General features: G+C 28.6%; 1 protein-coding gene across 1 annotated transcript; it reads right to left on the reverse strand.

The window, feature by feature from the left end:
• Positions 1-4,060: 4,060 nt before the first annotated feature.
• On the reverse strand, positions 4,061-9,939 carry LOC131052151 (carotenoid cleavage dioxygenase 8 homolog B, chloroplastic-like). The gene is made up of 10 exons (XM_057986750.2): positions 9,649-9,939; positions 6,965-7,035; positions 6,327-6,551; positions 6,127-6,238; positions 5,763-5,894; positions 5,192-5,377; positions 4,905-5,101; positions 4,489-4,678; positions 4,303-4,405; positions 4,061-4,203 (listed from the first exon to the last, which is right to left on the reverse strand). Exons 1-10 carry the CDS (start codon positions 9,937-9,939, stop codon positions 4,061-4,063), a joined length of 1,650 nt encoding a protein of 549 aa, XP_057842733.2.
• Between the last annotated feature and the right edge of the window lie 2,088 nt (positions 9,940-12,027).

A 12,027-nucleotide genomic window follows, 5' to 3' on the forward strand; every position in this document is an offset into this window, starting at 1 on the left:
GGTTTAGAGAGTAAAATTGTGCTTTGTTGTATGGAATTTTTTAATGCTTTAGTCTTTTCCAACATGCAGAAATTGCATGCTCCTCTTTGCTATAAAACCTATAAGGATCTCCTAATTTATTCTTTGCCTTTAAGAAATACTCGCCTAACTTAGAAGATTTGTCACTTTTAGGAGTCAATTAAATTTTTCAATCTAAGTCTTGCTTTGGATTGGAGGAACTCTTACTACTTAATGTAGATTATGTATTAGGCTTATTCTCTTATTATAATCCCTTTGGATGATTATTAGACCGATGTACAAGTTTTGGAACTAGAAAGGGACTCCAATTGTGCAAACTTATAATTTTCCCATGTCAAGCAATTATAAAAGACCTCAAAAGAAGGCATGTTAAATATATGACCTAATACATCCATAGAAAAACAAAAACTAGATGATAACACCTAAAATGGCCCTCTAAGACTAGATAGGATCAATAAAATATAAGCTTTGTCATATTTATCCTTTCCACAACCCTACAAAAGTGATCCAAGTGACTAGAATTTTACCAAAACTTCCTCAACAGAAGGAAATGAATTAGGTGTAAGAGTAGTCATTTATTTCTCAACCTATAATGTCTAGAACTTATTAATAGTTCCAAATATCTTCTTGTACTTATCTTAGATCTTCTTAGGAGTGTGTTGAGACTCAATATAAAATAATAGGTTGTCTAAAACTTGTAGTGTCGTTAGGAACATGGCTTCATTTGTCTTATTCTTGTAGGTAAATATCATATTATCGAGTGAATGTAGGTGGATCCAATGCAATTTGGACCACAATCCATTAAATATGAGTAATCTAGTAATATGAGGTTTCTAGGTGTGATAGTTGTGTGGTGTGAGATTCTCAATTGATGAAATTTTTTCCATTATGTGATTGACTTTTGTGTTTGAAAAAATCACTAATTATTGGAAAAAAATGTTTTTTGATCAACAAATAAAAGAAAAAACTTTTTACATATTTTATAACTATAAAGTAAAATATAAAGAGTTTACATTAGATTGAATCACAGAAGTTGAGATATAATAAAAAGTTATGAATAGGGAAGCCCAAAAGGAATATTTGCTTCAATAGGTGATAAAATGCCCCAACAATAGAATCTAGAAAAAATAATAGCACCATTAGAAAGTGCTTGGAGCTAGCTTTTTGATAATTATTCATTTGGTTTGAAAGTTGTTTTTGGATTAAATTGTGTACAATATTTTTGAATCAGCATTTCAGATCACACTCCGTGATCCATTTAAAGGTTGTTTCTAGATTAGATTGTGTACAATAATTTTGAATCAACATTTTGGATCACACTCTGTGATCACTGCTTTGGCTCTCTTTATCCTAATGATGGATCACCGAGTGTGATCCGAAATTCTGATTCAAAAATATTGTACATAATTTAATCTAGAAACAACTTTCAATCTATTCTATGGATTGTGGAAATCTCTTACCATTAATTATTCATTTTTTAAAATTTGACTTTGTATGCCCAAGTTATGTAAAAAAAATAGCCCCTTTATAGATGAAAGGCTAGGGGTAGTAGGATAAAGGGTGGACATAGGGTGACACTTTGATTGTGCTATAAAAATGTAGTGTTAGGATTGACTAAGGTGGTAAATATTGGATGAGGGTCAATTGAAAGGTTCAAACCACTAGTGGTGGTGGAAAAACCTAGTTGCATGGCAATGATAAACGTAGCCTTGTGCTAATAAACACCCATAAAAAAAATGATAGTAAAAAAAAAAATGACATCAAGACATTTCAAGTCATTAGTGACATCAATAAGGCCTACTTTGTACACCACCATATAAAAGAAACCATCAATCACATCAATCAGAATTTTTAGATCAAAAAATTTTTATTAATCATCTTGAGTAATGATATTGTTTTAAACTCTAATTTCAAGTTTGACCTAATACATTATATTTATAAATAATTGTTTTATTACATAGATTCATAGCAAATCTCTTATTTTTCATTACTAGCCTTTTCGTAAGATATCTATCTTGTAGTATTTAGATAATACCTTTTATTTACTAATAAGAGAACAAAATCATGTAAGCAAATTTAATTGTCTTATTTGTGCAAGCTATTTAAGAGACATACTCATTCACTAGTACAAATAGATTATATAGTGTAAGACCAACTTAGAATGGTTAAATAATAGTACTTGAGAGGCTATTTGATTGGAATATACCTTTTGTTGTTTCTTGATTTATATTTTATTAAGAATATGATCATAGAATTTTCATGAAGCCTTATGTGCTTATATGAAATAGATAGATTATCAATTAATTATTGTACAATTATATCAGACTATTATGGATTGGATTTATTTGCTTAATATGATATAAATAGAATTAAATTCATTTTCTTAATCTTCTAAAAGGATCTGAATAATTATGATTAAAGAATATACTATATAGGTTTAATGTAATGATCAGGCACTCCAAGAAAATCATCAAGCATTTCTGGGTTAAAACTCTTTCATACCTAAATTGTACCCTTCCAGCTTGACCCTTCAAAAAATCTATCTTAAGTTTCACAAGGACTTTATGCATACCCTTTGTGAAAGACACCTTGGCATTAATCCTTTAAGCTCTTGAAAAAGTTTCGCAATCTACAGAGAATACAATCTCAAATCATCTAGAATCCAACTGTTGTCTCTTGCTTGTTTATAGTCTTGATGAGACTTCACCATCAATTTCATAAAAACAAAACCATGGGAACCTCTTCAAACCTTTGAATACTTGTAATTGACAACAATAAAACAACAGTGAATGATGCAACTAGCTGATGATCGGCATGAATCAAATTCAATTATTCTTCACCTAGAGACGGATCTTGATTAATTACAAAATTTATGTGCAATAGCACTATCCCCTCCACCTGGAGATTTATTCACACCTAAAAATTTAGGTTACACAGGACTTCATCAAACAACTTAACAATCCCCTCACATTACTATTTTTGAAGTATTCCCCCATGTCTAGGGACACAACATTAGAAAATATTCAAGATGATAGAGTGAAGTTAGTTGTGTAGTTTTGGAGTCAAGATGATAGAGTGAAGTTAATTGTATAATTTTGGAGTCAAGATGATAGAGTGAATTTAGTTGTGTAATTTTAGAGCTCAACATTGGTCTTGTATTGTAATATATGTTAAATCTAGTAATTCTACATATATGTAATGGTTAAGCGCAATGCTCATTACATTATTTTTTGTGGTTCACAAGATTTGGTTATAAAAGAAGCAAATAGAAACAATCAATCTCAAATAAGAAACAAATTTTAAATTTTTATTTAAATAATGAAACAAAGAAGCTAACCATTATAATTTTTAGTATTTTACCTATAATTTCTCAAGGAATTATTTCTATTGATTTTACTTCACTATTCCTACAATTATTCTTTGAATAGATTCTATTATCTAAATATTTTTCTTTTTATTAAAATTGACAAATTTATAGTTACTAGTTTTTTTTCACTCCCATAACCCTAGTTGTACTATGAACCCATTCCTAACTCTAACATATTTACAATTTATCTTTAAATTAATATTTCTTGGTGTAAAATCATTTAAATTTTTAAAATATAGATGTGCTAACTAGTTATTAAATAAAAAGAGTACAATTATAGAATTTATAGAATTTATAAGTAAAAAATTTTATAAATTATTATAATTTTTATTATTATAGATTTGAGTTTTAATTTTTTAATAATTTATCTTAATCAAATATATTTGTTAAGTTCAGACAAGAGAAAGAATCAATTCATTACAATGAAAGATATATGACAGTCTATAACTAAGCATTCCATGAGAAAGTTTGATGAAGATAAGTCCATCTGAAATTATTTCAATTACATAATTATATATATTTATTATATTTTTAATTACATAAATAATATGTATTTCATAAAATCAAACACATTTATTAAGTCTAGATCACCATGTAGGCTAAATAAAAGTCTACATTAGTATTTTTCTTAAGTAGGTCCATCTAATATATGATATAGTCTAAAATCTCTTTAAATTAAGAAGGAATCCAACAACCATGTAGTCCATATGGAAGTCCATAAGGAAGCTTTGCACGAGCAACCTCAGTGAAGGTAGATCCATCTAATACTACAGCAAACCCATCACCATCTTTATCACTCACTATTGATATCACCACTCCTGCACCATTTAATAGTTTAATTTAATGTACACATGATTCACAAAATTATAACTAGATATATAAATAATTAATTTTAGCTTGAGCTTTAAGACCCTCACCATCATCTTCTGACTCTGCTCCAGGACGTTCTATAAAGAAGGGTTCAGAGGGAATGCTCCCTTCACTATACCATTTTTTGGCTGATTTATCTTTTAAGTCAATCTAAACAATTTATATAGTAAAATATTAGCCACATATATGTATTTTATTGTTGATTTTATCAAGTAAAGAAAAGGAAATATGACCTTTGTAAGAGAATTGAGATAATGACAAGGGCGCTCTGCTGCACATCCATATGCATAACGATACTCCTTTCCTCTATATTTTGAATTAATACTGCACATGTCTATCCCTTTGCCATGCACCTTTGGTGGAACTGCAGTATCCAATGTTCCTCTTGGGCTACCATTGAGAGGTATGGTAAAGCGTCCCACTCTATTTATAGAGAATAAATTTATTATTTTGGGTTAGTAGATCTTCTAATGAAGTATATATTATAGGAAAAAATTAAAAAGTACTTTTTAGAGTTTGGTTGTGTAATATTGTGAGACTTGGGTGGATAATATTGAATAGTCTAACTAGAACCATCCTTGAAAACATGAAAATTATAGTTCCTTCTGTAAGGAATAGAACAAGAGAAAAATATAAAAGAAATTATTACCTTGAATCTGGTAGACAATCCTCTCCAGAGAATGATCTTAATTCATCTAAGAAGAGTCTTTCCATGATTGTAACACTACTATTATATTCACAACAATCAACTATGATTGATATGGGCTTGCCAGTAGCCTTATCTTTCTCTTCATAAGCATTGATGAAGTGGAAAGTCATAAATTGAGGAACCTCAACAGAAGCAACCTATAACAACATTTTATTAGCCTAACTTGTGATAGATATATTCAATTAGCCATGTATGGATATAGACTTTTAAAGCATATTTGAACTTACAGTCTCTCCCGTTTCTTTGGAAACTACGTGCATAAATGCTTTGGCATCTTGGTGCCATTGTAAGAGATCCCCACTTAGCATATTCTCTAGTGAATATTTCATGGGCATTTCAGGAACAATCACAAAATTATCTGTTACTGTAAATGAATGCACCCATCCTACAGAAGGACCACTTTTACACTTCACCTGAATTACCCACACCAATATTATGCATGAAGACATAAATTTATTTCTAATATTAAAAAAATTATTTAATAGAAAATAATTTACTGAGGTAAGTAAGGATTTTTAAAGAGATCAAACATTTGAATAGAAAGAAATATTTAGTATTGAAAATTGAGAATATCACAAAAACAAAGGACACTCAAGATAATCAACAAAAGAATAACAAAAATAGATACTACGAATCCTTACAAACTATCAAGCCAAATTCAAGTTGGTTTGAAACCAAGGATCACAATATGCTAGTTGTTTACATGGAGAGAGGTTTTTGAGAGTAGTTTTCAATGTAAATGAATGATATATTTATCACAATATGCTAGTTGTTTATGTTGGAAAAATATGGTCTTACCTTTCCAATTAAATTTCTTTGATTAGTTCCAGAAGGCATTCGAATGACATTGTAACCAGGGTTAATGAAATCTGGGAGCAATGAAATAAGTTCGCTATCAAACACTAAAGGGTGTCCTGATTGGTTGAAACCCTGAAAAACATATTTCAAGTATTTTAATGAGAATAATTTTATTCTAAAGTAAATAATCATTCAAAAATCCTTTATAATTTAGCAAAATAATCATCCTAGTGGTGGTGTGCTTCTTGTATGATAGAGAATTCATTTATAAAATCCATACATAATTTCATAACATATAATAGTGTGTAAAATCTAATTTAACCTAGTGATTTCACAATCATTTAAAACAATGACAATTGATTACCCCTAGCTTATCTGTGTATTTAATAGGACCAATTGTTTCTAGTGAGTTGGGATCAATTTGGATAGTTCCTTTCATAGTTTCAGTCAAACACACAACTCGCCCATCACCCATCCTGTGAAACACAAATATTTTTGTCAAGAATTCACAATCATAATCATTTATATTATCATCCATAATATTTGAAGGAGAGGAATAACAACCTAATAACTGATATAATAGCATTATCTGTGACTGCATCACCAGATAACACTCCCACCATGTTCCCAATAGTTGACAAGATATTTGATGGCTTTGGAAGTTCTGAAAATTCACGATAACAAACTTTGTTATATTTTTTGGCAGCCATATAAGCCTCAGATTGTAATTGTGCATGCGTTGCAGATGCGTTCCCATTCTCAAAGTGAAGGCGAACCAAGGTTGAATATCTTATAGCACAAAAAAAAATTTAAAAAATTATTGAAAACCTAAATCATGAAAAATAATAAGCTACATTATTTAAGATATGATTAGTTTGAGCAAGTTTGTGTGTAAAATCTTCAAAATTATAATGAAAACCCACTTAGAAATTCACTTTTATCAATTATAAAAACATTAGATAAAATCTAAAAGAAATGTAATATTTAAATACAAGAAAAAAAAATTAATTATATATTTTAAATTCTTTTGAATTTATAATTACTTATCATAAACACTTACAAATCCTATTTTTAAAATTAAATTATAATTTTTTAAAATTATTAAAAAAATATATTTATAAATCACATTTATCAAAAAGTTGAAAAAATGATCCATAGCATAAACAATATTATCAAAGAAATGGATATGGATTATAAAATACCCGTCAAAAAGATTCTTAGAATCTTGGCCTATGTCATACATCCCTGGTCCATTTCGTAAGTAAGTACCATTCTGCACACATAAAATTTAACAATATAAATAAAAAATACAAATTACCATCAACATTAAAAGTATTAAATAACATTCAATAAAGGTAAATAAAATATTTTAAAATTATTTTTCTAAAAAGAAGAATTTAATTTGTTTCAAACAATTTAAAATTTATAAAATACGATGTTCATTGGAGATTATATTCATTGACATTTAATCTTTGAATAAACTTGTTAGTTTATGAATAAATTCAACTATATTTAAATTTAATATTTTGTCACTGAATTATTAATTTTGAATAATAATATCAATTATTTTCAATAATAATTTTTTTATCTTATTTAAAAAAAAAAGACTAATACAATCATCTTTACCCTACAAACACCTTAAAGAAAATAGCATTTCAATATTGATTGTTGATACTAATCAATAAATCCAACTATTAAGAGATGTCATAAAAACAACAAATTGCAATTTGAATGTAAATGATAGTAAGGACTTTTTTTTCACAATTTTTTTTAATAAAATAAATTTAATATATTAAAAAAAATAAGAACTTAAAAAATGCCTTTTTTTATCAAGATTTAGAAAACAATTAATAAAAAGATTATATATTACTTAATATTTATTTTATAGATTTAATAATTAGAAATTTAAATAAAATTTTGATTAAATATTTATTTATATTTGTATGAATTAATTGATAATTTCTTTTATTTTATTTTTAAAAAACACTAAATTATGAACCTTTATTTAAGAATATCAATTATTTTCAATAATATTTTATATTATACTTTAAAAAATATAGAAAAACATGACAAGATTATCTTAATTAAAATTCTTATGGATTTATGAATATTAATTTAAATTAAAAATATTAAATTTGATCATTTATTCAAAAATAATAATATTTTTTATTTAAAAAGTAAAAAGTAGTTGAAAAGAGAAAAGTTAAAAATTTAAAATAATCAAAGTTTACACATCCCCATCACAAAATCTCAAAACATTGAAGAATATTAAAAAAAAAAAAAATTAAAAATTAATAGTATTTCAAAAAAAACATGAAATATTAGTAATATGGTAAAAAAAAATAGTATTTCAGAAAAACGGAAAAAAATCTATGATGTAGTATTTCAAAGTAGTATTTATTTTATTCTATTTTTAAACTTACTAAATTATCAACCTTTACTTAAAAATATCAATTATTTTCACTAATAAATATTTTATATTACATTTTTTAAAATATAGAAAAATATGACAAAATTATCTTAATTAACATTCTTATAGATCTATATATATATATATATATTTGTAATATATGAATACTAATTTAAATAAAGTGTTTTAAGTGGCTTATGATTATTAATAGGTTGCCCCTCAGAAAAGATCATAACAGCTGTGACATTTGTAATATTTGCAAGGTTCCTGAATCAGTTAGACATATTTTTTTTTATTGTAGCATTGCTAGAGAAATCTGGTTACTGTTTGGTATTTCTATTCCTAATCAATTTACTGTGTTTGATGTTATAGTCGGGTATATTAAGGATCTGAAAAAAGACACTAACCTCTTTTGGTATGTTCTTACTTCTGAGATTTTATGGTTCATTTGGAAAATCAGAAATGAAGATAAGTTTCACGGCATAGGTAGGGCCCTTACTGAGTCTTTTCGTGGACTCACCCTTCACCGAATTCTCTTGTAGGTATCAGTGACGATGAATTTAGAAAAGAACAAATTTTTCAGGTTCATAAAAGATGGAAACACAAGGATGTTCCTTCACGAGATGGAAAACGGATACAAATGGAAAAAGGCAATCAGAGGGAAGCAAGATGTAGACCTAGCTCTGGAGTCCCTGGGAGTAGAGGTTGCCAGAGCTAGAGACCCTGTTAAAGACCAGATCTTGATGCTCATAGAACTTCTTGACGGAAAACAAGTTGTGTGGATGGAGGGCCCTAGTGGATGGACTACATGGGTTGATGCATCGCAGGAGCAGATTTTGTGTGGATAATCGGCTGGCAACTTTGAAGATAGTGGTTTTTCTGTATAAAATATTATAGTCTCATGTTCTAAAAAATGTATTCCTCCATGTATATATCTCAGTAGACAATTTGCTTACTGTTTTGTAAATGTGGACCGGAGGTCCAAGTAGACATTCCAGACACTCTTTTTGTAACAGTCTTTATGCAATATATTAAAAAAATACTAATTTAAATTAAAAATATAAAATTTGATCATTTATTTAAAAAGAATAATATTTTTTTATTTAAAAAGTATAAAGTAGTTGAAAAAATAAAGTTAAAAATTAAAATAATTAAAGTTTACACATCCCATCTCAAAATCTCAAAACATCTAAGAATATTCAAAACAATATAAAAATAAATTAAAAAACATTAACAGTATTTTTATAAAAAACAAGAAATATTCATGATATGCTAAAAATAAAATAGCAGTGTTTCAGAAAAATGGGAAAACAATCTATAGTGTTCTTAAAAAAGCAGTATTTCAGAAAAAGGAAAGAAGAAAATATCTATGATGTAAAGTTTAAAAAAGCGGTATTTCAGAACAGGGAAAGAAAATGTTTATGACGTACTAAAAAGAAAAGAAGGCTTGGAAATGGAAACGATATTAATACTGACCAACCAGTCTGGAATTTTGCCTTCAATTTGAAGCTCACCCTCCCAACGCTCCTGTTTCACGCTCTCCCATGCTGGATGTTCCGGGTATTTAACGACCTTTCCTCTGTCTATTGACGGAGACGCCATTGCGGCGGCAATTTTCATGCACCGGCTTTTATGCTTCACAAAATCAGTGGAGGAGATCAAAGACTGGGCGCTGCCATTACAAATGTAGGGAATGCCGTTCTTCCCTGGTGCCGTCAAATAACGTGAACTTTTGTTCACAGAGATGGGAATATCCAGCAAAGCCATTTTCTTTAACAGAGTAAGATTAGTATGAATGAATGAGAATGTTATATCTTGGAGGGTCTTAAATAGATGAGCACAGGCAGAAATAGGACAAATAGTTTTCTTGGCCTCCACATGAGAATGTTAGTGCTAAAGATGCTGGTGCAAGTTGTAGCGTGAATGCCAAAAGAGGAGAGAAAGAATATGAGTAAAATAAAATAAACTTTGACTAAATTAATGTGTTCTTCAATGGGGTTTCCTAGATAGTTTTTGGAATATTGAATTTTAAGTTAGGGATATATTTCTAGACTTATTATGACGTGCTCTTGATAGCTTTTGAAATATTTAATTTTGTTAGGGATATATTTGTAGACTTATTATGACATGTCTTAGATAGCTTTTGAAATATCCAAATTTATGTTAGGGAAATAATTTCTAGGCTTAATATGACATGCCCTAGATAGCTCTTGAAATATCTAAATTTTATGGTAGTGAAATAATTTCTAGACATAACATGACAGGCCCTAGATAGCTTTTGAAATATCTAATTTTATGCAAGGGAAATAATTTTTTGATACATTTTTCCTACGAATATTATAATTGGTATTTTATGCTTTAGTGTGCAATGGTTACATTAAAGAGGTCTTAAAGGTGAACTATTGGGTTCTTACACAAATGACATGCTATCTCGAATGCGGCTCTCCATAGACATGTCATTTTTGAATTATTGATGTGATATGATTGACTCTCTCTCTCTCTCTCTCTCTCTCTCTCTCTCTCTCTCTCTCTCTCTCTCTCTCTCTCTCTATATATATATATATATATATATATCCCTTCTTTTCTTCTCTCTTATCTCCCCTCCCTCTTATCTCTCTTCCTTTTTCTCCTTGTATCTCTCTTTTTTCTCTCAAGCTTCCCTTTCTCCCTCTCTCTTTCTCTATCTGCCTCTCTATCTTTATCTCTATTTTTCACAGAATCCTCCATGGTATCTATCTCCCTCTCCCTTTCTATCTCTTGTCTCTACCTGTTACCTTCCTTCTTATATCTTCCTCTCTCTATCTCTCTATTTTTCATCTCTTTCTTAGTTCTCTATATCTCTCTACGTCACTCTATCTACCTATCTCTCTTTTTGTTTCTCTCTCTATTTGGTTCACTTTAGTATTCAATTAGTATAGTGAAGAGGTCTTAAAGGTGAATTATCAGGTTGACTTAACCATATCTCTCTATGGACACATCTCATTTTAAGATTTTAGAATGAAATAAGTAATTGAAAGTTAGTCTCTCTCTTTTCTATCTTTCAAAACCCCTTTAGAAATACCCCCTTATATATCTATATTTCTCCTCCTCTATCTCTCTATATATTTATTTGTCTCTCTTTAATTATTTCTCTCCCTCTCTCCCCCTCTTCCTCTCTACATATATCTCTCTCTACCCCTCCTCCTCTCCACCCCTCTCTCCTCACATATCTCTCTCTCCCCTTCTTTTGATACCTCTCTATATATGTATTTTTCCATCTCTCTTTTTCTCTAAATTATTTTATATAGTCTTTTATATTTTGAATAAATAATGAAGGAAAAATTATCCCAAGAAACAAGTGTGTTTTAATACACACAATATTTCATATATGTGCATCTCTCTCTCTCTCTCTCTCTCTCTCTCTCTCTCTCTCTCTCTCTCTCTCTCTCTATATATATATATATATATATATATAGAGAGAGAGAGAGAGAGAGAAAATTATTATTATATAATTTAAGGTTACTTACCACTTCACTTCATTTTATCATTTTATCAATAACTAAATTATAATGTCAATTTCCAGAAAAATATATTCAAATATATTTTTTAATTGTTTTTTAAAAAAAAAAGCACAAAGTGTAAAAGTTTACATCATTTCAAAATTCAAAACATATATGTTACATTTCATTGATTCAAATTAAAATGTTATAACATTGTTTGTCATTTCCTTTATAAAACGGAGACATATCTTTCAACTTTTGCCCCTTTTACCTCTTTTTTATCTCTCTTTCTCTCTCTACATCTCTTTATCTCTCTATCTCTCTCCAACTCTACATATATCTCTTTCTTATTTTCCCCTCTAATACCTCTTTCTCC

This window comes from Cryptomeria japonica, chromosome 2 (assembly GCF_030272615.1).
Source record: "Cryptomeria japonica chromosome 2, Sugi_1.0, whole genome shotgun sequence".
NCBI classification, from domain to species: Eukaryota; Viridiplantae; Streptophyta; class Pinopsida; order Cupressales; family Cupressaceae; genus Cryptomeria; species Cryptomeria japonica.

Coding starts and splice junctions, on each gene's coding strand:
- LOC131052151 (XM_057986750.2), bottom strand. CDS start 9,939: ATGGCTTTGCTGGATATTCCCATCTCTGTGAACAAAAGTTCACGTTAT. Junction 5,102..5,191: donor CCAAAGAAACGGGAGAGACT/GTAAGTTCAAAT, acceptor ATGTTGTTATAG/GTTGCTTCTGTTGAGGTTCC. Junction 4,679..4,904: donor GATTGTCTACCAGATTCAAG/GTAATAATTTCT, acceptor CTCTATAAATAG/AGTGGGACGCTTTACCATAC.